Raw genomic sequence first — 24051 nt, 5'->3', positions numbered from 1 at the left:
AGGAGGGGAAATCAAGGTACAAGTCAGATAAGTCACCTTCCCAAGGTCACCTGCTAAGCAGTAGAGCTGGAATTCCAGGCTTTGTGTATTCGTACCTGCCATGCTGTGCTGCCTCTGAATTGCACTTGAGATGTGGGGTCTAGGCCTGGTCTTTCCTAATATCGTGGCCAATGTTAGGAAAACCACGAGTCCCTCTGAACCTTAGTAACAGTGCCTACAAGGTGAGGATGTTGACACTTGTCATGCCTAATTCAAGAGTTTATGGTGAGGATCAAAGGAGATTATGTATTAAAAGTATTTTATAAAATACAAAATATGAGAATAATGAAAAGAGTCTAAAACAATATAAGAATAAAATAAATGTCACATTGTCTTATAGCGTGTTCTGTATGTTGCATTTGGAGTGTGGCATCCTTGGGGTGGTTCAGTAGTTTCTTCTTTTCCTACAATTGCAGTGATGAGATCTAGGGCCTTGCCCAGGTATGCACTCAATTTTCAGCACAATATTTTATAGATGGAATAGAAGTACACATCACCATCTATGCAAGAGGCCTTGGAGGTAAACAACCTGAGGCCGTATATGGACCTTCCAGGATCCAGATTCTAATAAAGCAACGCTTAAAAAGGCACTTATGAAATGCTCAGGGTTATTTGAATACAGATTGGCTGTTAAATTGTATTAAGGAATGAGTGCTGATTTTTTTCCAGGAGTGATAATAGTATTGGGGTTCTATTTTACAAAATGAGTTGTTTCCCCCCTGAGTTACACCTTCTGGAGTATTTTCAAATGGGCATCTTTGAAATAATTTATTTTTATTTGAGGTAATCGAGGAAAAGGTCTTATCAAGGGATGAAACAAGACTAACCACATGTTGAGGCTGGATGATGGCTACGTGAAGGGCCATTACACTGTTTTGGCAGAAAGGGCACAATCCAGCCTCAGTTCCACCCTGAAAAGGTGAGGATGATGCTGCTTACCATGACTAGACGCTCATACGTGGCATTATGTCCTTCTATTAGGAAGCACAGGGTAGCAGGTTGTCTTTTTGGCTTGTTTTAATCGCTGCTGATATTCCTTGGCTAGATCCCTGTTTCCCTATGTGTTTGCAAAATGGCGACACTCCTCATTTATTAGCTGGGCTGCTTTCAAGGAGAGAAGCTTTTGACTACCTTAAAATTTGGTTTGGACAGGAAAGGCAGGCGGGTCAAATGTTTCATCACTCACCTTTCTTTACCTGTTTTCAGGATCAAGAATCCACAGCTCAGCGCAGGACTGCTCTCTGCTGCCCTCTGCTGGATGGGACTCTCCACAGACACCCACTTGATCAACCCCTTAAGTTTTAAAGGGTTCCCAAGCTTGTCATCACACATCACCTCTTTTGTTTTTCTCCTCAGAGGTCTATGTTTTGAAATATAGTGTATTCTAAACATAGCACACTTAACATTGATTTACTTTCCATTTTAATTAACAAATTATATATATAACTGTTGAGCAAAACTTTCGATCGGAAAAGAAAACCAATATTATCAGGATAAAAATGACGTTTTTCTTAGGTTTATAGCTGATTAGGTAGACATATTTTTTGTTCAACTTATAAAGTGTTGAAACTCATGCTTAACCCCCATTGCTATTCTCCATTATCACAACCAGAGGGGGCTTTCCAGCCTGCATTCTTCTTCAATCTCCTATATTGGCTTCGCATTGAGTGGAAGCTCAGCAAACCTTGGTTGATAACTGAACCCATGGTTGCAGTGGGGATGCCCTTGCTGCAAGGCCACAGGAAGGAAAGCTACTGAGGTCCTACTTCCAGCGACTCTAGGGACCAGCACTACTGCGTTTCAGGGTTTTGTACTATTCGGTAAGCTCTCATCCCATTTTCTCAAACAGCACGCAAAGGTGTTGGGACATCTTCCAATTCTGTATTCTTGGCTTCGACATTTGTTCCGGCAGCGGGCAGTCCCATAACCACATATTCTGTCCCACTCAAATTCGCTTCTCACTAGATAACAGGATATGACACTGTGATTAATTGTGTACTGGCACTAAAAGGCAAGGCTTTGGCAGAAGGTGTTTTCGGAAGGGGATAGAGAAAGCTAGTGCCTGGTGGTAGAGGTTTTCCTGCATCCCCATCCTCCTCCACTTTCCTAGATGATTGACTTCACATTCTGATTCCCAACCAGCATGGATTTTATTTGAAAATATACGTCATTCCATCTTACACCTATTTTCAAAATCCCTACAAGTTTACTATTTTTTTTGGATTAAATCTCTCCAAGCCCCTTACTGGGTCTCCAAAGCAATCGTGATCTGATCTTGGGCCACTTTTTCAGACACATGCTGTTCCACTGTGGCCCTCACTCTGTCCATGAAACTCTCGCCGGCCTCCCTTCTGTTGCATGTGAGCATATTCTTTGCTATCCTAGTACCTTCACGTGCACTGTCCCCTCTGCCTGGAAGGTTTTTCTTCCTTCCCATAAGTGGATTCTTTGAACTTTTATGTCTCAACCTTAAGTTCCCAATATTGGGCAAATCTTTCTCTGTCCTCTTCATGTATTTAAATGCCCCCAAATTATTTTTCTCCCTATGAATTTGTTATTCTTTTATATCACCTATTGCAAGTTGTAGTTATATATCTATTTATGTATATAGATATATATATATACATATATAGAGATAAATACAAACATAGATATAGATATAGATATGTATATATGCATGTATATTTTGTTATTTGTTATTCTCAATGGAACTATGGGCTCCCTGACAATGAGGCCCATGTTTATGTTGCTTACCATTGTGTAACTTGTACCAGGAACATAGCCTGTTCTCAGTAAGGACCTGGTGAGTAAATGATTGGATAGACTAGAACAGAATAAGCTACAGTGGATGCAAATAGAGCGGAGGAAACTAGAAAGGAGCAGAATCCTGGTTGTTTGGCCCTTGGCCCACAGCAGTTTTCAGGAGACATGGATTTAGCTTCTCAGTCTCAGGGTGTGCTCTCTGAGGCTGAAAGCAGCTGTGTAAAGCTCATTATCTCATATGCCACACTGATAGGATCTTACAGAGATATCAGGAAAACCCAGAGGCAAGGCTGATGGTAGGGAGAACAGTGTAAGGTGGATCGAGAGAGCCTCGCTGGAGAGAGCTTTGCGTGAGGTTCTCTAGCAAACTCAGCAGGAGCCAGGCTTGGGGGAGGGTGTCAGAGGAACCCTGGGGAGAGGAGAGTCAGAGCTGCAAATGGACGTCTTTGCAGAGGTCGGGGCCCAAAAGTCCTAATTTCACCTGAGCCCTGAGTCCATCTCCCCTGTTGCATCTGTTCCTTTTCCACAAAGCAGAAGGGCAGGAGAACTGAAACGGGCTGCTAATCCTCGCACCAGGGTTTTATGTCTTTCTTTTGTTCTGGTAAAGAGAAGCCTCCTGTTTCTGATGCTTAGGTGTCAAGGTTCTTTGTCGGGGATGTAGGTGAGGACTAAAAGGCAGTTTGACCAATTCATGTGCTTGATAGGCTATTGAAGGGGTTTATATTTGGAATGGCCCCACAGTGGGTGACCAGGAGACTGTTTTGCTGTAGGTTTCATTCAAAAGCAAGCCCTTGTGGTCACAGTACAAGGCAGTGAAGAAAGGAGTGAGGTGGGCTGCAATGTGGATCATGCTGAGGGAGTATGTGGAGGTTGGGTAGCAGATATGTGCCTTCCGACATATCTGTGGCAGGCCACTTTACAACCTGGAGTTGGAGGAGGAAAAGGAGGACAGCATGCTCGCTCAGGGAAAATGAAGCTTAACATCAGGGGAGAAGAAGAATAGACTAGGAAGAGAACACAACCTTTAAAACGTTAGACTGTCAGTTTCAAGCAAGCCCTCACAGCCCATCTATTCAGAGATGGGAATTAAGGCTCAGAGAAGGAAAGTGACTAATCTGAGGTCACACAGCAACTTATGTGTCAAAGCTGGAACAAAAACCTAGTTGGTATGTCTTATAGTCTGAGTAAACAGAATGCAAAAGGGAGAATACAGTCCATACACTAAGGCTGAGTAATAAATATATCCCAAGCAATAAATATATTCCAGGGTAGACTACACTGTACTAGTTTATTTCTTGCATAAGCAATTTTCCTCCTCTGCTCTATAGACAGGTCTCAGGTCTTAGTTAATGTAGAAAGTTTATTTTGTCAAGGTTGAGGACACACAGGTGACACAACCTCAGGAGGTCCTGAGGACATGTGCCCACGGTGGTTGTGATACAGCTTGCTTTTGTACATTTTAGGGAGACATAATACATCAGTCAATACATGTAAGATTTACTTTTTTGTTTCTTTTTTTTGAGATGGAGTCTCGCTCTGTCGCCCAGGGTGGAGTGCAATGGCACAATCTCAGGTCACTGCAACCTCCACCTCTCGGGTTCAAGCGATTCTGCTGCCTCAGCCTCCTAAGTAGCTTGAATTACAGACATGCGCCACCACACCCAGCTAATTTTTGTATTTTTAGTAGAGACGAGGTTTCACCATGTTGGCCAGGCCAGTCTTGAACTCCTGACCTTAAGTCATCTGCAGACCTCAGCCTCACAAAATGCTGAGATTACAGGCGTGAGCCACTACACCTGGCTGATTTACATTGGTTTGGTCCAGAAAGGTGGGACAATTCAAAGTGGGGGGCGTGGGGGCCTGTGGGGGTACAGTGGGAGTGTGTGGCAGGTGGCCTTCCAGGCTATAGGTAAATTTAGTCATTTTCTGGTTGACAATTGATTGAGTTTGTCTAAAGACCTGGGATCAATAGACAGGAATGTTTGGGTTGCGACAAGAAGTTGTGTTGTGGAGACCAAAGTTGTATTACGCAGTTGGTGCTTTTAGCTAGCAGGCTTCAGAGAGAACAGACTGTAAAATATTTCTTATCAGACTTAAAGTCTGTGTTGATGTTCATGCTGGAAAGCATAATGAGGCATGTCCAACCCCCACTTCCTTTCATGGCCTGAATCAGTCTTTCAGATTAAATTTTAAGAGCCCTGGATGAGGAGGGAGTCCATTTAGATGGTTGGAGAGGGGGCTTAGAATTATATTTTTGGTTACAGCACCCATCCCTAGTCCCTGTGGGTATCTGAGGGGCTGACAGTGTGTGACAGCCAAACTTACCCAAAGCAGGGGTGGCAGGAGAAGACGTGGGCAGTGCATGTCATTCAACCTTACCCACTTCTACCACTTCCCTCCCAAATCCTCTTCCTGCTAAGGGTCTTTCTCAGAATTCTACTGTGGAGGCCAGTCTGACCCAGCCCTCAGCAGCCAAGTGCGGGTAATGGCAGCCAGCTCTGCGGTGCATTCCTCAGGATCTGGAGGGATCCCTGACCCAGGCTTTCCATCCCGAGAGGTTCTTTGTCTTGGAATCACAGGTTGAAGAAAACCTGATCTTTGATGAATTGCTATGATATTTTGACAGACCTGGAACATGCTCATAGCAGAATTTCACAGAAGTGTCTTTGGGAAATGACACGGGAAGAAAGAACAAGGAAGAGTTAACTGAAACAGGTACCCTCTGAAAAAAATCATTAACCCATTTGAATCACAGCGGAGGCACAGCCTGGAAGGGTACAAAGATGGGTGTTGGGTGTCTGTCAAAGCCCCATAAAATCGACTGAGCAGCTTGGAAGAGAAGATCCGATGGCTTCTATGAGTCAAAACAATTGGTTTCGTCCCAGCACTGCTAGATTTGTTAAGCAACTCTAAAAATCTTATTTTTTCTAACTGTACTATAGAGAATGTTGCTCAGCTTGTAAAAGAAGGGAATTAGATTAAGTGCTCTCTCATATCCCTTGCAAATATATTAAGAAATACATGCTTCTAGGGACATAGATTAACGTAGGAGTCAGAAGATTGCTGACATCTCAGTCTAACTTTAAAATTTCCTGAGCAGACTTCAAAGGCACCTGCTATTTGTGTTGTCAGTAAATTATGTTCTTGCCTACTGAAATCACTGCATCCCCTTTAATCCTAATCATCTGACTTGATATGGAAAGTTGCAAAATTTAGGAGGTTGAGTAGGCGCCCTTTCTGTGCAGAGTAAAGCTGTTCCGAAGGAGGAGGATGGAAGAAGGCAGCTTATTCCACAAAATCAACAATGAATAATCGCCGCTGCCCTGCAATGGAACAAACACGGCTAGTGGGTCGTCATCGCCGAGGATTCCACGAGGAATTGTTACCGTGTGTGACCAGGGGGCCAAGGACATCTAGGACTCCTGATTCCTACGTTTCTTTCTTCCTCCTTGAGCTAGTAAGCCTCGTGGCTGTAAGGTGCATACAAGGACTGCCACATACTGCATTTTACTAATGGACCCAATGAAAGCAAAGAGAAAAAAGGCTGGGATTGAAGAAGGTTACTCCATCCTTTGGGATGTATTTTCTAAATCAAATGTTTTTCTTCTCCACCTGTCATCCCCAGCAACTGTGTATATTTCCAGCTGAGAGTCTCTTTTTACCTGGAAGATCTTGATAGAGTAGAAGAGAAATGGTTAATAGCAGCACAAGTCTCTGCATAATGCTGGGGCTGCTGGCGAGAAGCAGACGCAAGTCGGAGGGAATCACCCCAGGCAGGAGCAGGGCAGGTGTATTTATGGGCAAAGGCTGCTCCTGATTACTGAGGCTTATCAAAAGGCAGTGTTCCTTGGTGAACACTCACCAAGGCACAGTGTGGGGGAGGTGTTGGGGCTGCAGAAATGCCAGCCAGGCAGTGTTGAGGGTGGGGAGAGAGTATTAGCATAGGTAAAGTCCAAGTCACTTCCCTTGCTTCCCTGAATCGTTTCTGAAGCAAGAATTGGATTAGATGATCTCTAAGATACCTTCCAGCCTTGACATTCCTTGATTCTGGTGAGAGGACTTTCTCTTCCATTTTAGTAAGTTTCAGTCAGGAGATTCTTGTTGAAAATGGTGATGTGGGTAATGGAATTGAAGTCCATCGCCCCCAAGACCTCTCTGAAGTAAACATTGAAACAAACATATGATGTTAAGGAGAAGAATGGCACGGAGCGTGGGGAGGTCATAAATGCGTGAGAGGTCCCAGCACATTTCTGTGATAGAAAGAGTGTAGGATGAGGATGACAAGTGACAACAAGGAATACTTGATGGCGGGCACTGTCCAAGGGTGGGATTGTAACCACAGAACAACAGGCTCACTTAGGGCTTGGGTGAAAAGGAGGACAAGAGTGAGAAGAGAGGTTAAAAGAAGACTATTTATGGGAATGCTGTATTTCTAACAATGGCTTCAAATAAAACATAACCTTCCAGAGAGCGTATGCCCTGCCCTCAACCCAGGGTATATGCTCCCTGGATTTAACCCCAACCCCACCCCAGGCAAAACATACAGAGCATATGCTCCTGGCATTTGCCCTTAGGGAAAACACCAGATAATTTTATTTTAAGAATAAAGACTTCATTTCTCTAAAATGAAGTATTTTAGAGAAAGTAAAAACGTCCAGTCTTGGAAGTTGATATGCTCAAATAAGCTCCCCTTATTCTAGAGCACAGATTAGGCAAAGCCTGACAAACTTACATTGCTTGCACATCCTAAGCAAAATCTAGCAGTCAGTGTGTCTTCCCCAGAGTTCTCACTTAGGGGAGAATGTGATGGGAACCCAGGTCTCCTTACACGGTAACAGAATAGCATAGAACATCAGAAATCACAAACTATGCCAGTTTGGGTGCTCCCTGAAGCATTTATCAACAGGAATTAGAAAGGAAATAAATTTATTGGGAAATGCCTGTGAAAGATAAAGAGGGGCCAAGTGCAGTGGCTCACACCTGTAAATCCCAGCACTTTGGGAGGCTGAGGGAGGGAGGAGGATCATTTGAGCTCAGGGGTTTAAGTCCATCATGGACAGCATAGAGAGACTCCATCTCTCCACAAAAAGAAAATTAGCCTGGGATGGTGGTGTGTCTCTATAGTCCAAGCTACTTGGGAGGCTGAGGCAGGAGGGTCTCTTGAGGCCAGAAGTTCGAGGTTGCAGCAAGCTATGATGGCACTACTGCACTCCAGTGTAGGTAGTAGAGCAAACCCTTGTCTTTAAAAAAAATAAAATAAAAATTCAAAACAAAAAGATGAAGGGGAGAGGGAGCAAGATTGAGTAGGGAAAGTCTTCAGAACATGATGTCAATTAACACCTGTGAAAAGGTTTGGAGTTGAGGGAGCCTCAGACTGCAGTGCAGAAAATTTCAGCATTGCCAGTGGGGAACCTCAGTGCAAAGACTGTCTTACGCCAGCAGACATGGCCCAGCTCTAGTCCACATTGTGCTCATTCACTGACTGGAAGCAGCCAGGGCGAGAGTGGTAGCCATTGGAATCCTGCCGCAGGTTACAAATGTGCAGCAGGGAGAGGCCATCGGATACTCTCCTCACAGCAGACACACAGCACGCACAAACGTGCAGGATCCATGGGACCCTCCTAGCCTGCCACATGTCAGGCTTTAGTAATTTTTGATGATGAGCTTCAAGGGAAAAAAATCAGCCAATATTCAAGGTCATCTATGTGACCGGGATTCTGAAGAAAATTGAAAAATTCTGATGATAATAAATATTCAGCAGCTCTTCAAAAACAAAAAGGAATTCATAAACAGGGAATGAATAACCAAACTTCAAAAGAAATCCTATATCTTCTTAGGAGAAAAAAATAATAAAAGCTTTATTTGCTGAGTCCTTATAAAGTATTTCAGAGTTCTGGTTTCGGTCGCTACAAATAAAAAGACTGAAAGTCACTACTTGAATCCTTAAAAAAAGAAAAAAAAAGCCAAATAAATGGAAAAATCAATGACTTTTCTTGGACCGATTAGGGAACTGAGGGCTCCAGGCAAACCCATCGCCCAGAAATCTGGAGTCACAGCTGAGATGAGCTAACCTGGAATGGAAGCTCTAAAACCATAAACTAGCAGGAACACTTACAGTGATTTTGACAACTTGCTGGAGGCCGAACGTAGACATTTAGGAGAGTGAAAAACTGCTAGAGACCATGGTCAAAGGCTCTGCCTTCTCAACCGCTGCTCTCCTGGGTTTTAAATCCAGGAAATCTCCAAGGTTTTCATGGTGAAGAGCTGGAATGGAAGCCCTCATTGCTCTGAAAGGAGAAGGGAAGAGTGATATTGTGAAACATGTCCAGAGGATTCCCCATAACAAAAGCCTCCTCCTCTGCAGGAAAAACGATTTTACTAGAGCCATATCCCACCTGGAGGGGAAGATGTTTCCCTATTCCAGACCCATCTGACCTTCCTGTCTCACTTGAGGGATGGGGGTAGCTAAGAATTTCTTGTGAGCCGGGCACGGTGGCTCATGCTTGTAACCCCAGCACTCTGGGAGGCCAAGGTGGGTGGATCACAAGGTCAGAAGTTCAAGACCAGCCTGCCCAATATGGTGAAACTCCATCTCTACTTAAAAAAATACAAAAATTAGCCAGGTGTGGTGGTACGCGCCTGTAGTCCCAGCTGCTTGGGAGGCTGAGGCAGAAGAATCACTGAACCTGGAAGGAGGAGGTTGCAGTGAGCCGAGATCATGCCACTGTACTCCAGCCTGGTGACAGAGATTAAAAAAAAAAAGTTCTTGTGACAGTCACAGTGCAGGGACACAGGCTCAGGTAAAGATGAGATTTACTTATAAGATTATAGAATGCTTTCTTTTCCCCTGCCTCTTTTTTGTTCATCCCTTGCAGCTGTTTGAGACATAAGATCCTTAATATCATCCTCAGGTTAGTCCCATTCAGCCATGGTCTCCATTTGCAGGTTGACCAGGTCCCAGTATCATGTGGATAAATTGACAAAGATCAGGAAGTCATGGATTATATGTTTAAACGAGGATTCTAAATTCCTCAGCAAATTCCTGGGGGTTTTCCTTTGGGTTAGGGAAGTCTTTCACTATTTCTGTCAGTTTGGATTTTGAGCAAGACATAAAGGTAATTAAAGAAGGCAGACACAGTTGATCAGAGGAACTAACTTTAGAAGGCATTTTCCTAACTTTCTTCTCATCTTCAGAGTAGAAAGGCAACTGAGTGAAGAGGTTGGTGGAATCAGAGTAATTAGGCAGAGGAAGAAGAGAGAGAGGAGGAAAAGAAGGAGCATTCAGAGTTGAGTGAGTCAATGTACAATTTTTTATCATCACTGATTAAGTGCTTAAGCTTTTAATTTGCCTTCTGTAAAGAGTCTTTAAGAAAGGCAAGTTTTGATTTGCTTAGTCTTTTAGAAGCCTCTGCTTGCCAATTAAAAACATATCTCATTTTTTTCTGAGGCATTTAAGATCACTTCTCTTTCAATGTAGCTTATAGATGAATAACTGTTTAGGTTAAAATGTCTTCACTGTGACCACTGTAATTCTAAGTTGTCATTGGTAAAGTTTACACACTTATTTAGAAAAACACAGATTCTGGGTCCATAATTTTTATACACAAACGTAGCTAGAGTCCCAGATGGACAGGTCCAGACTACTTGGATAAGGATGAACTGATGATTCTTTGTCTTCCCCAAACCCTACTTTCTTAAGACCTTCTGTTGGACCCAGTCTAGTTTCTGTTGGATCCAGACACAGAGAGAAATCGATGAATATAACGGGCTCAGCTGGTAACTACCATCATCAGGGCTTCTTCGGGTCCCTCTGCTGACAATAGAACTATTAAAAAATAAACTTAGGCACACAAAAATCTTAAAGTTTTCTTTTGAGCAGATATCAACTTAAGAATCAGGCAGGCTCCAAATCACAAGTATTTTGGGGCACAGGCAAAGAGGCATGAGGAAAAGGCTTTTATAGGGTGAAAATGGAAGAAAGGCAAATTAAACATTTAATTGGTTAAAGTGGAGTAGAGCCTTATTTGAATCATCCCAGTCCCTTGTTAGAAGTTAGTTGGTGGTTTCTCCCCATTGTCTCAGCCCAAAATCTCCTTAAGCTGATTAGCAACTTCAGCGAAGTCTCAGGATACAAAATTAATATACAAAAATCACAAGCATTCTTGTACACCAATCACAGACAAACAGAGAGCCAAATCATGAGTGAACTCCCATTCACAATTGCTTCAAAGAGAATAAAATACCTAGGAATCCAACTTACAAGGGATGTGAAGGACCTCTTCAAGGAGAACTACAAACCACTGCTCAATGAAATAAAAGAGGATACAAACAAATGGAAGAACATTCCATGCTCATGGGTTGGAAGAATCAATATCGTGAAAATGGCCATACTGCCCAAGGTAATTTATAGATTCAATGCCATTCCCATCAAGCTACCAATGACTTTCTTCACAGAATTGGAAAAAACTACTTTAAAGTTCATAAGGAACCAAAAAAGAGCCCGCATCGCCAAGTCAAACCTAAGCCAAAAGAACAAAGCTGGAGGCATCACGCTACCTGACTTTAAACTATACTACAAGGCTACAGTAACCAAAACAGCATGGTACTGGTACCACAACAGAGACATAGATCAATGGAACAGAACAGAGCCCTCAGAAATGATGCCGCATAGCTACAACTATCTGATCTTTGACAAACCTGACAAAAACAAGAAATGGGGAGAGGATTCCCTATTTAATAAATGGTGCTGGGAAAACTGGCTAGCCATATGTAGAAAGCTGCAACTGGATGCCTTCCTTACACCTTATACAAAAATTAATTCAAGATGGATTAAAGACTTATATGTTAGACCTAAAACCATTAAAATCCTACAAGAAAACCTAGGCAATACCATTCAGGACATAGGCGTGGGCAAGGACTTCATGTCTAAAACACCAAAAGCAATGGCAACAAAAGCCAAAATCGACAAATGGGATCTCATTAAACTAAAGAGCTTCTGCACAGCAAAAGAAACTATCATCAGAATGAACAGGCAACCTACAGAATGGGAGAAAATTTTTGCAACCTACTCATCTGACAAAGGGCTAATATCCAGAATCTACAATGAACTCAAACAAATTTACAAGAAAAAAACAAACAACCCCATCAAAAAGTGGGCAGAGGACATGAACAGACACTTCTCAAAAGAAGACATTTATGCAGCCAAAAAACACATGAAGAAATGCTCATCATCACTGGCCATCAGAGAAATGCAAATCAAAACCACAGTGAGATACCATCTCACACCAGTTAGAATGGCCATCATTAAAAAATCAGGAAACAACAGGTGCTGGAGAGGATGTGGAGAAATAGGAACACTTTTACACTGTTGGTGGGACTGTAAACTAGTTCAACCATTGTGGAAGTCAGTGTGGCGATTCCTCAGGGATCTCTAACTAGAAATACCATTTGACCCAGCCATCCCATTACTGGGTATATACCCAAAGGACTATAAATCATGCTGCTATAAAGACACATGCACACGTATGTTTATTGCGGCACTATTCACAACAGCAAAGAGTTGGAACCAACCCAAATGTCCAACAACGATAGACTGGATTAAGAAAATGTGGCACATATACACCATGGAATACTATGCAGCCATAAAAAATGATGAGTTCGTGTCCTTTGTAGGGACATGGATGAAACTGGAAAACATCATTCTCAGTAAACTATCGCAAGGACAAAAAAACAAACACCGCATGTTCTCTCTCATAGGTGGGAATTGAACAATGAGAACTCATGGACACAGGAAGGGGAACATCACACTCCGGGGACTGTTGTGGGGTGGGGGGAGGGGGGAAGGACAGCATTAGGAGATACACCTAATGCTAAATGACGAGTTAATGGGTGCAGGAAATCAACATGGCACATGGATACATATGTAACAAACCTGCACATTGTGCACATGTACCCTAAAACCCTAAAGTATAATTAAAAAAAAAAAAAAAAAAGAAGTTAGTTGGTGGTTTCTGATTGGTTAAAGTTTTCTTTTACCATTCAAACTGAGTTGGGTTTTAGTTTGCTTATGTAGAAACCGAGTGCACTGAAGCTCCTGCAGTCTAATGACCTCTCATTTAATTATTTTAACAAGAGAAATATTCTGTGTTCATATAATAGAGAATTTAACATGAAGATATCAATTATTTACAACTTGATCTATAGATTAAATATAATCCCAATCAAACTTTTAGCAAGATATGTTGTTGATATTTCCAAACTGATTCAAAAGACCTAGGATCGTCAATACAATACTGGAAAGAACAAGGTCGGTGGATGATATGGTTTGTGCCCCCATCCAAATCTCATCTTGAATTCTTGCTCCCATAATCCCCACGAGTCATGGGAGGGACCTGGTGGGAAGTAAATGAATCATGGGGTTTTTTTTTCTTCTGTGCTGTTCTCATGATAATGAGTAAGTCTCACAAGATCTGATGGTTTTATAAAGGTCAGTTCCCCTGCACACACTGTCTTACCTGTCACCACGTAAGACATACCTTGCTCCTCCTTTGCCTTCTGCCATGATCGTGAGACCTCCCCAACTGTGTGGAACTGTAAGTCCATTAAACCTCTTTTTCTTCATAAATTGCCCCATCTCAGATATTTCTTTATAGTAGTGTGAAAATGGGTTAATACAGTGAACTTACATTACCTTGTATCAAGACTCACTAAAAAACTGCAATGATGAAGGCAGTGTGGGAGTGGTGAAGCAATAAATAAATAGACCAAACAAGCAACAGAACAGAATGGATAGCTCAGAAAAGACCAAAGCAACTCCTCTCTATCAATGAAGGAAAAGTAATGTAATGGAGGAAGAATAGTCTTCTCAACAAATGGTGCTTGAACAATTAGATATCCCTATGCAAAAGAGAAAGAGAAGGAGAGGTAGAGAGGAGAAGAGGAGGCAATGAAGTGGGGGAAAAGAGGGAGGGAGGGGGAGAGAGAGAGAGAGAGAGAGAGAGAGAGAGAAAGATGGCCTACGATGAGGGAGTGATTAAACAAACTGTGGTTCATCCATATCCTGGAATACTGCCCAACAATAAGAAGGAAAGAGCTACTGATACATGCAACAACCTGGATGAATCCCCAGAAAGTTATGCTGACTGAAAAAAGCCAGTCTAATAAGGATTTATACATTCCATTTATATGGCCTTCCTAAAATGACAAAACTGTAGAAATGGAGAATAAATCACTTATACAGGGGTTAAGACGGAGGTGGAGGTGTGAGGGAAGAGGGAGTGGCTCTGAAAGCATAACATGAAAAGTCCTCCTGATAATGGAAATGTTATGCATCAGTGTCAATAACCTGGTTGTGATATTGCACTATGGTTTTACAAAGATGTTACTTTTCAGGAAAATAGAGTAAAAGATCTGGGTATCTCTCTGCATTATTATTATTATTTTTGGAACTATATAGGAATCTACAATTATCTCAAATTAGAAAGTGTAACTAAAACATCCTTTTCATGAAAGGGTTATTGATTCTAGTAGAATTAAATCTATCGACTTCGAAAAATTAAAGTGGAGGTAAGGCAAGATTTCTGAGCCAGCAGGAAACCAAAACTAACTCTTAAGCACTGGAAACATGACAGGAAATTCTTACTTAAACTAAGTAATTGTCTCAGTCCATTCATGCTGCTATAATAAAATATCTTATACTGGGTGAGTTATAAACAACAGAAATTTATTACTTACAGTTTTAGGGGCTGGAAGACCTCAGAAGATTTATTATATCCTGAGGACCCAGTTTGTGCTTTCAAGATAGCACCTTGTTGCTCAGCCTTCACATGGCAGAAGAGACAAACGCTGTGTCCTCCCATGGTGGAAGGAGCATGGCAGCTTCTTTCAACCTCTTTTATAAGGGTGCTAATTCCATTCACGAGGGCAGGGCCCTTGAGGCTTAATCACCTCCTCAAAGGCCTCACCTGTTAATCACCAGCGTGGGAATTAGGCTTCAGCATTAATTTTGGAAGAACATATTCCCACCATAACAGTAATTTTGAGGCTTAGAAGCAGAAGGTAAATTGTCAGCTAGTTTCTAGGAAAATTGTAGGCAGTGATTTGGGGAAGAGGGTCTAAATCACTGGAGTTACTGAGAGTCATAGAGGTATTTACAACCCCCTTGCCTGTCAGCAAATTTTCTCTCAGACTTATGTGTAGAGAACAAGTCTATAGGAAATATTTAACTAGCCCCAATGAAAGACATGGAGTCATGATGATTAATTTAGACAGGTGTGTGTGTGTGTGTGTGTGTGTGTGACACATAAAAGTCCTTGATGAATGGACTGCCTATCCATCAATTTGTCGTTCATGTAGCTATTCATGTAAATGTATGCTCATTTATGTGGGCATATGGCATGATGGTAAAAATTTTTTAAAAGTGTACTCTTGCGATAGTTTGCTGAGAATGATGGTTTCCAGTTTCAAGGACAAAAAACCAAACACCGCATGTTCTCACTCATAGGTAGGAATTGAACAATGAGAACACTTGGACACAGGAAGGGGAACATCACACACCGGGGCCTGTTGTGGGGTAGGGGGAGGGGGGAGGGATAGCATTAGGAGATATACCTAATGTAAATGACGAGTTAACGGGTGCAGCACACCAACATGGCACAAGTATACATATGTAACAAACCTGCACTTGTGCACATGTACCCTAGAACTTAAAGTATAATAAAAAGAAAAAGAAAAAAAAGAATAAAATTTTGTTTTGTATTAAAAAAAAGTGTGCTCATTTCTCTACCTATTCATCTTCTTTCTACTTCCCTCTCTCTCTTTTCTTTCTTTTCTTTTGTTTACTTTTTTCATCTCAATAGGTTAGTAAGCACCAACTGACTGAGTAGAAGCTAGAGATTTGTCGATTTCTAGTCTCTTCTAGTCCTCTTTTAAGAAAAATATCAGATGGCTTTGGGACAATTTATTTACTCCAGAATGATAGAAAAATAAACCAGGATGGAGGGAGCATTAAGGTCAGGCAGTGCTGTTCTCCTTTCTAAAGGAAACACTTGACAAACTGAGCAAAGACAGTCATTTATTTTTATTAAAGTGTCTGCTTACAGCAGAGGCAAGACAGGTTATGTATGCTTCTCTGGAAACCCAAATCTTCTGCATTAATCTATAATGTTCCCACATGGCTGGATGGTCTGACAGCATTTCAGAGACTTCTGGCAGAGAGCAATAAGTTCTTCATTTTTCCGACGATTGTTCTTGCATGTCCCTTTAAGTTTGTCGCATTTCTCATCAAAAAATGCATTCTTGGCTACACGAGGGAAGGAGCCATTTGGATTAATTCCCTTTTCAGGCATATATGTTTGCCAGATACAGTTGTATGACTAGTTGGTGAAGATTTTTTCACAAGCTGTCATAGTGCCATATCCTACCGGTAGATGAGATGGTAGGGGACCTGATTTTTATCTGATATTCCAGTCTTGTAGTCACACAGGGTGAAATACCAGAAAGAATACATTTGTCTTCCAGCATTTGAGACCAAGCTCTGTAGGAGCTTTGGGAAACGTAAGCTATGGTTCTTTGATTGAAATCTATTGGGGATAATTAACAACTTGTTCCATAAACACTCCCAGAGGTTGCTAATTTTCCTGGTGCACTCTCAGAGGCTGCTACTTGGTGAGAGTAGAGCAAGAGCTGAGACTGAGGAGATAGCTCCACACCAGAGTGAAGGAAGGGATAAAGATATGAAAAGAAAATGAGTTTACTGTGGTAGATAGAAACTTGCTTGGAAGGCTCAGCCTGATTTCTCCTCCATATTCCACCAAAACATTGACTGTGGAAAACTTGTGCTTTAGAGAAGGAGGGTGCAGCATGTTGGGAATGTTTTTCTAAGATTTTCTCAGTTCAGTTTGCACAGAATTCCAGTTCCCACCTTAGGACTTTATCAGTAGCAGTCCCAAGAGCAGCCTGCTTGAAGTTAAGGACAGACAGTACGTCTTATCAGGATCAACATTTTAGAGTTGCCCTGTTTGTGTATACATAATGAAGGCATCAGATGTACAGAGATTGCATTTAATGTCTAAACTATAATGTATATACATTTAATGTCAACATATAAAAGTGACTTATTCACATCTGTGTAAAACTTACAGCCAGATGGATTAGTGCCAGCATATGCACTAATCCTTATCCAGGATCAGCACATCAGTTCATAAGTGAAAATACTCCACTATTTCAAAGCTTGATGAACGCTGGCTGTCAGTGGCAGGGGTCTATGTTCTCTCTGCCCTACTGTAAGGCAGATACTAATATAATACTATACTATAGACTATAGTGTGGTATTGAGATAAAATCTTTTTGGTTTAATATAGTGTTATAGTATAGCTTAGCATATACTATAAAAATACTAGTATTATAGTATATTCTAGAATAATAGTGTATACTATAGTATTATACTAGTATATATACTATACTATATTCTAGTGTATTATAGTAGTATATATACTATATACTAGCGTATTATACTAGTATACTATACTATATACTAGTGTATTATACTAGTATACTATACTTATACTAGTGTATTATACTAGTATACTATACTATATACCAGTGTATTATACTAGTATGTACACTATACTATATACTAGTGTATTATACTAGTATTATATACTATACTATACACTAGTGTATTATAGTACTATATATACTATACTATATACTAGAGTATTATAATAGTATACATACTATACTATATACTAGTAAATAATACTATATCTGGCCAAGTGCAGTGGCTCACACCTGTAATCCCAGCACTTTGGGAGGCTGAGGAGGGTGGATCATGAGGTTAGGAGTTGGAGACCAGCATGACCAACATGGTGAAACCCCGTCTCTACTAAAAATACAAAAAATTAGCCAGGCATGGTGGCAGATGCCTGTAATCCCAGCTACTCAGGAGGCTGAGGCAGGAAAATCACGTGAACCCAGGAGGCAGAAGTTGCAGTGAGCTGAGATTGTGCCACTGCACTCCAGCCCAAGGAACAGAGCGAGATTCTATCTCAAAAAAAAAAATATGTATATATATAATATATACTAGTACAATACTACATAGTATATAATACTAGTATAATACCATACTGTAATACTAGTAAATAATTATAGTATATATTATGCTATACTATAATACTATACTAAACCAAAAAGATTTTCTCTAAATACTATTATAGTATAGTATTATATTCTAGTATATCTAATAGATAATTATTAGATTATCTAATAATTATATAACAAGTGTTATGTAAGTATAGATAAGTATCTATAATTATATAATAATTATAGTAACTAATTATAATTTTATAATTACAGTATTATCTAACAGATAATTTTATAGTATTATCTAACAGATAATTTTATAGTATATAACATCTTTTTTTGACTAATTATATAATGAGTGATCTGAAAAAGATACCTCTGGCCAGTTTCAAATGTGCATATCAAAACCAGTGGCCTGAATACGGCATAGGTCACTGTGGGTCCTAGATCCTCTGTGTCCTGACACAGAATCTACTCTCACAGGCTTGTCACAAAACAGACCAGAGCTATGAGCAGCTGATGTGAAAAATTGAGCATTATACCTAGGATCGTATATCAGTGGCATCTGGCACAAATTGGGACTTACTGTGGGCTTTGAGAATCCCTTTCTTCAGCTCTCTGGAGGCTCACATGAGCCTGGTCTCATGCCTTAATTTTGGAGAGGATACAATTGGAGCCATTGGAGATTCCCAGGAGCAGGAGAAAGTGAAGAGAGTTTTGATATGGGAAGGGCGTCTTTAATGCCTCTTACTGTGGCAAGACAGTTGGGCTCCTACCCTGGCTTTGTTTTGGTTATCTATATGACTCTGAGAAACACTTAGCCCATCTGAGGCACAATTTCTGCATCTGTAATAAAATTTGTAAAATGGACCAGCAAACCCAAAAAGATTTTCTCTAACTGCCATTAAATTAGAGGTAAGACAGAGTTTTCCTTAAAGGCACTGGCACTGGAAGACTAGATGCATTTTATGTGAAGCTCTCATCACATTATGTGGCTTGATGATATGTGATCAAGGAATGGCAGTCCAAGCTATGCTGCTTTACCTGTTGCCATGACTGGCATGAATGCATAGGTGTCTCTAAGCTCAGATCCTTACCTGTCTCTCCTCTTTACCTGTCTCAATCTCTACCATAACTACATTTTAAAAGGTTCATAGACTGCTATCCTTGTTTTTAATTTTTTCTCAATTTTTGTTTTTGTTAGTGAGCATGAGACTGAATGCCAAAAGGCATCTTTCCTGGCCTTCTTTTATTCTTTCAAACCTGTGACAGCCCCTCCTAGATAACAATGTAAAATGCAAAGGAATTACAGAAGAGGCGTTGGGGATATCACCTCTTGTAGTAGATGGGTTGATCACACCCAGGCATTCACTGAAGGGGACCCTCTCTCTGGGACAGCACCTCTGATCACCTTCCCTGTAAAGATGCCCATTTTACCTGGGGTCAGAAAGAAGAGCACAGCAAAGAGAAAGAGGAAAGTCCTCATGACTGGGAGTGTCTTGAGAGATCAGCACCGCGTCCATGAGGACAAAGCAGCAAACACCCACATTTATACATTTCTCCAGACCAAGTAACATCTCGATCAGTGAGGCTTAGCAGAAATGAGAGGATTTCTATGCTCTGCTGCACAGAGCCCAGCCAACCTCAGTGGGTGTCACTCAGTCTACAGCTCATCATTTTTCTGACTCTGGAAAGTTTTCAAGAAGGAAAGTGGGGATGAAGGGAGGAAAGAGTAGGGCAGACACGGAAAAAATAAAAAAATCTGGAGTCCAGCAGTTTGGTTTCTAATCCTGGCTGTGCTCCTGAACAGCTTTGGTTTACTCATATGTAAAATGAGAGTAATTATACAATATCTCAATGTATTGTTAAGAGCTGGTGAACCGTAGTGAGGTGGAATCTGAATTCCAGATTCAGTCTTTTTGAGCTTTGTAAACTTGGCAAAGGGCTTGACCTAAGCATGTATTTGTTAAAAAATGTGAATCTTGCTGTATGCTGCACGCTTTTGGTGCTTGGTCCTGCCATGCTGCCCACCTGTACCATGGCACTGTTGACACAGCAAGGGGCTGGCAACCACAATGCCTTGCCCTAGACACTCAGGGCTTAGCCATTCAACTCCAGTCCTCTGCATATTCACACCCAGGTCACTGTGGGGTGGATGGTTGCTGGAAGGGGATCATAAGGGGGAGGCCAGGTGGGGCCCAGAGTGCCAAAAGTGAGGGACGAGTGGCTAAGAATACTCCCAGGAAGGTGAAAAGGGGAAGGTGGTCTGGAGTGCACATAAGCCATGCTTCCAAAGTCCCAGAGCATGCTCCACTGTCTCAACAGACTTATTTACAATGCATATATTCAAAGGTAAAGTTATTAAGACTTTCAACACAGTGACTACAGAGCATTAAACCCCAAGTTGAGGCAGGGAGCTGTGACTTCACTGGGCATTTGTCCAGGTGGCTGGTCCTGATGCAGGCTATACAAAATGCCTGAAAGTTGAAAGCCTGGAGACTCGGCCCTATCCCCTATGTATACAGGCATTAGCTTGGATTCTGAATCTGAATTGTTTGCAAGTCACAGCAGCAATATAAAAATGAGTGCCTTCCTGCATAGGTCAGAAAAGGTTCATGGTGAATTAATGTACTTGAGAAAGGTTTACAGAATACTTGAGCTCAAGGCTGAATAGAGAGAAATGTGCATGTAGTACTAGTGATAGTAGCCAGAAGCTCTGCTAAGCACTTTATATACCTTGTCTCAGTCAAGTCTCTCAAGTATCTGTGACTAAGTACCATAATTGTATCTTCATTTTAAGGGTTAGGAAACTGAGGTTCATCAAATTAAGCAACCTATCCAAGGTCATATACTTTGTAAGTCATACACTTTGTAGTCTGTATTTTAAAATTATTCTACTTTACATTACAGAAATGAAGAAGAGAACATCGCATAAATATAGGCAACAGGGTAGGAATAAGCAGGACTTATTTGAAGGGAAGATAGTGACATAAATCTTGCTTTTCATTCCATGTTTTTATGTGTGTGTGTGTGTGTGTGTGTTTTGTTTTTTTTTGTTTTTTTGTTTTTTTGAGACAGGATCTCGCTCTGTTGCCCAGGCTGGAGTGCAGTGGCATGCTCATGGCTCACTGCAGCCTTAAACTGCTGGCTCAGGCACTCCTCCCATATCAGCCTCCCAAGTGGCTGTGACTACAGGTACATGCCACCATGCCCAGTGAATTTTTAAAAAATGTTTTGTGTGGAGACAAGATCTCACTGTGTTGTTCAGGCTGGTCTCGGAACACCTGGGCTCAAGCAATCCACCTGCCTTAGGCTCCCAAAAAGCTATGATAATAGACATAAACCACCCATCTGGGCCAGTACTCATGTCCTTAATGAATTTAAAATATGCAGTAATTATGGCTTTGGTGTGTGAAGTGATACCTTACAGGAAAGGGGACTCAGAGCTAACTTGACAAAATGATTGCTACCCCTCCTTTTCTCCCTGTGATACTTGTAGACAATAAAAATCAAAGCTAGAAAAGTGAGAGTCCACATTTATTGAGTTCTTACATGGTACCAGGCCTCCTTCCAAGCATTCCACGTGTTCAAAACACTTTTGCATTATAATCATACTAGATTCTTAAAAAACCTTGAGAGGCAGGCAGAATTTGCAAGTGGGTTCTTATTTTCTCCCAGAAAACAGAAGCTGGAAGAGATGAAAGGGGTCACTAGCTTCTGGCCCCTGCATTAATATGGTGGAAACTCGCATGGCACCTGCTCTTTCAACCTCTAGCCTGGTGTTCTTTCCACTACACCAGTTAGACTCCCGAAAATAAAAGGCTTTCTGGATGCCAAGGGCTATTATCCATGATATCATCCCTTGATCCTGGGAAATGGAGCATATAATTGTGTTTTATTGATTCACTTCACTGATCAAGAGCATCTCCTCATTACTTTTAAATAAAAATGAGCCTCTCATTTGGGTGTTCTCAAGGAAATCCCAATCTGTATTCTGAAGAGTCTTCCCTAAAGATGGCCCTGATCAGGAAGACATTTTATTTTCTATTTGCTGTGTTCTTCATTTTGGTTCAATTGCCATCAGGTAAATAAAAATGGATGGGATTTTGATTGGGCAGATTATAAAGCCTGATGATTCTTCTCTATTTCACCTTAATGGTCAAGCTCTCATGGCGCCTGTCATGGGAATTTCTTAGACCTACACTGACATTTTCTAAGAGCAAACAGCATATAGTGTATTTTTTTTTTGTAATTTGTTTTTGCTGGTTACCTGGAATGCTGGCCTTGAGAAATAGAATAAACATTGCAACTGTCTGATCTACTGTCTCCTGTTATGCTATGTCACACGTGGAGTTGGGAATGTTTTATACAGTGTTAATTCCTGTGTTGATTTTAATTTTCAAAATGTATTTTGTTTTCAATTTAGGGTGCCAGGCAGGACTTGATTTTTCCCAACCATTTCCATCGGGTAAGTTAAATCTCTTGTATATAATTATTTTCTCTTTTAGGAACTCTGGCTCTGTTAGCTCTCTCTGATGTCTGGAGGCAAAGAGGGGACAGAGATAGTGGCGGAAATAGAATTTTCTGAAAAACGAGTTCACTAACTTATCTTCTTCTCTTTCTCTTGTTCCAAGTATAATATTTGGATATTTTTGATTTCACAGAAAAATATCTTTGTGACTGGACTGTAATTTGGCCATAGAGATTTGGACTCAGTGGCTTTTCCCATTAGCTGTTGGTGCTCACTAAACCAAGTTCTTAGATTTATTGTTGTACCAGTCAATTAGCACTGCTCTGTGAAAATGCCTGCCCATCTCTTGCAAGCTCTGCTGCTAAGTCTGGTAACAATATATGTCACAAATTCATGAGGTTAGTTGAAGGAAGCTCAAATTAAAGAGTGAGGTTGCCTCAATGGAAACTCAGCACCATTGCAGAAAAGCTATTCATAGCAAATAGCCCCCAGATCTTTTCTTTTTCTTTGAAGTCATCTTATACAGAAAGAAAGCACATTGTAAACAAAACTAAAAGAAATATTGTAGACAAAGTTGAAAAGGTTTTAGACAGAATTTCAAAGTGAGAAATATTAAGGTTGCTACTAGTCCTTGAGTGTTTGCTCTGTCCCAGGCATGCTGTTAAAAACTTTACATGGACTTTGTCGTGTAATCCTCAAAACAGTCCGATCTGGTAGGTATTATTATAATGAAAATATTTGCATATAATATTCCATCTGATCCCTAAACTGATTTAAAAATGTAGTCCGGTGCTTCTAGAATGGCCACTGGACAAATGAGAATGTGGACCTTAACCTGCCGGTTACTAGGCCCAAACTAAAGTTGAGCCTAAATTTCTTAACTTCATCTTCAAGGATCTTTCCAAAACCACAATATACCCCTCCCATTTTTTGTCTAGCAAACTTCACAGTCATATCAGGTACGTATTTTTATAGTTCTGTAATATGTATGTCTCTTTGTCTATCTGTCTCTTGATCCCTGCAAGATTATAAACACTTGGAGAGTAGGAATTGTGATGATCTGTTGCTTAAAATTTAACTCTCCTCAACTCCCTACAGCAAAAAGCAGAAACTATTTTTGAAAAATCTGGGCTGCTTCTTGAAAATATTCTTTGTAATCATACATACGAACTCTCCCTTATTCTTTGGTGGTCTTTGACATGTTCCCCATTTCTAGACATTTCCTGGTAAGCTCCCTCAGCAGCTCTTTCTTGGCCAGGTGAGTTTGCCGTCTTTGAGTCATGCAAGTTCAGTCGGGGAAAATGCAGGAAGGAGTGCTTGGAGAATGAGAAGCCCGGTGGAAATTGCAGGCTGAACTTTCTCTGCTGCAGACAGAGTATCTGACAAACCGGACCAGCACACTTCTGGCCTTAGAAGCAAACCTGGATATTCAAAGAAGTTCAAGAGAAGTTATGTGGCTTATCCAAATCACACAGTGAGTGAGTCTCAGAATCATTTTCATTTCTTTCTTTCTTTGTTTTGTTTTATTGCTTATTTTTTAGAGATGACTTTTTTTTTTTTTTTTGAGATGGAGTCTCACTCTGTTGCCTAGGCTGGAGTACAGTGGTTTGATCTTGGCTCACTGCAACCTCCATCTCCTGGGTTCAAGCGATTCTCCTGCTTCAGCCTCCCAAGTAGCTGGGACTACAGGTGCACAC

At 41.0% G+C, this 24051-nt stretch overlaps 3 protein-coding genes across 3 annotated transcripts; 1 reads left to right on the top strand and 2 right to left on the bottom strand.

Moving 5' to 3' along the window:
• Positions 1-1787: 1787 nt before the first annotated feature.
• On the bottom strand, positions 1788-6565 carry LOC115833965 (beta-defensin 104A-like). Its single transcript, XM_030808770.1, has 2 exons — positions 6465-6565; positions 1788-2000 (listed from the first exon to the last, which is right to left on the bottom strand). The coding sequence occupies exons 1-2, from the start codon at positions 6520-6522 to the stop codon at positions 1840-1842; spliced, it is 219 nt and encodes a 72-aa protein (XP_030664630.1). The 5' UTR covers positions 6523-6565; the 3' UTR covers positions 1788-1839.
• Positions 6566-15953: 9388 nt separating this feature from the next.
• LOC115833968 (beta-defensin 106-like) lies at positions 15954-19369 on the bottom strand. The gene is made up of 2 exons (XM_030808773.1): positions 19321-19369; positions 15954-16102 (listed from the first exon to the last, which is right to left on the bottom strand). Exons 1-2 carry the CDS (start codon positions 19367-19369, stop codon positions 15954-15956), a joined length of 198 nt encoding a protein of 65 aa, XP_030664633.1.
• Positions 19370-21897: 2528 nt separating this feature from the next.
• Positions 21898-23737, top strand: LOC115833966 (beta-defensin 105A). The gene is made up of 3 exons (XM_030808771.1): positions 21898-21967; positions 22310-22351; positions 23613-23737. The coding sequence occupies exons 1-3, from the start codon at positions 21898-21900 to the stop codon at positions 23735-23737; spliced, it is 237 nt and encodes a 78-aa protein (XP_030664631.1).
• The last annotated feature ends 314 nt before the right edge of the window (positions 23738-24051 follow it).

The sequence above is a fragment of the Nomascus leucogenys genome, unplaced genomic scaffold (assembly GCF_006542625.1).
Source record: "Nomascus leucogenys isolate Asia unplaced genomic scaffold, Asia_NLE_v1 000628F_61603_qpd_obj, whole genome shotgun sequence".
Classification (NCBI taxonomy): Eukaryota; Metazoa; Chordata; class Mammalia; order Primates; family Hylobatidae; genus Nomascus; species Nomascus leucogenys.
Note: the sequence above shows the minus strand (reverse complement) of the source record. Positions and strands in the feature narration are given on the sequence as shown.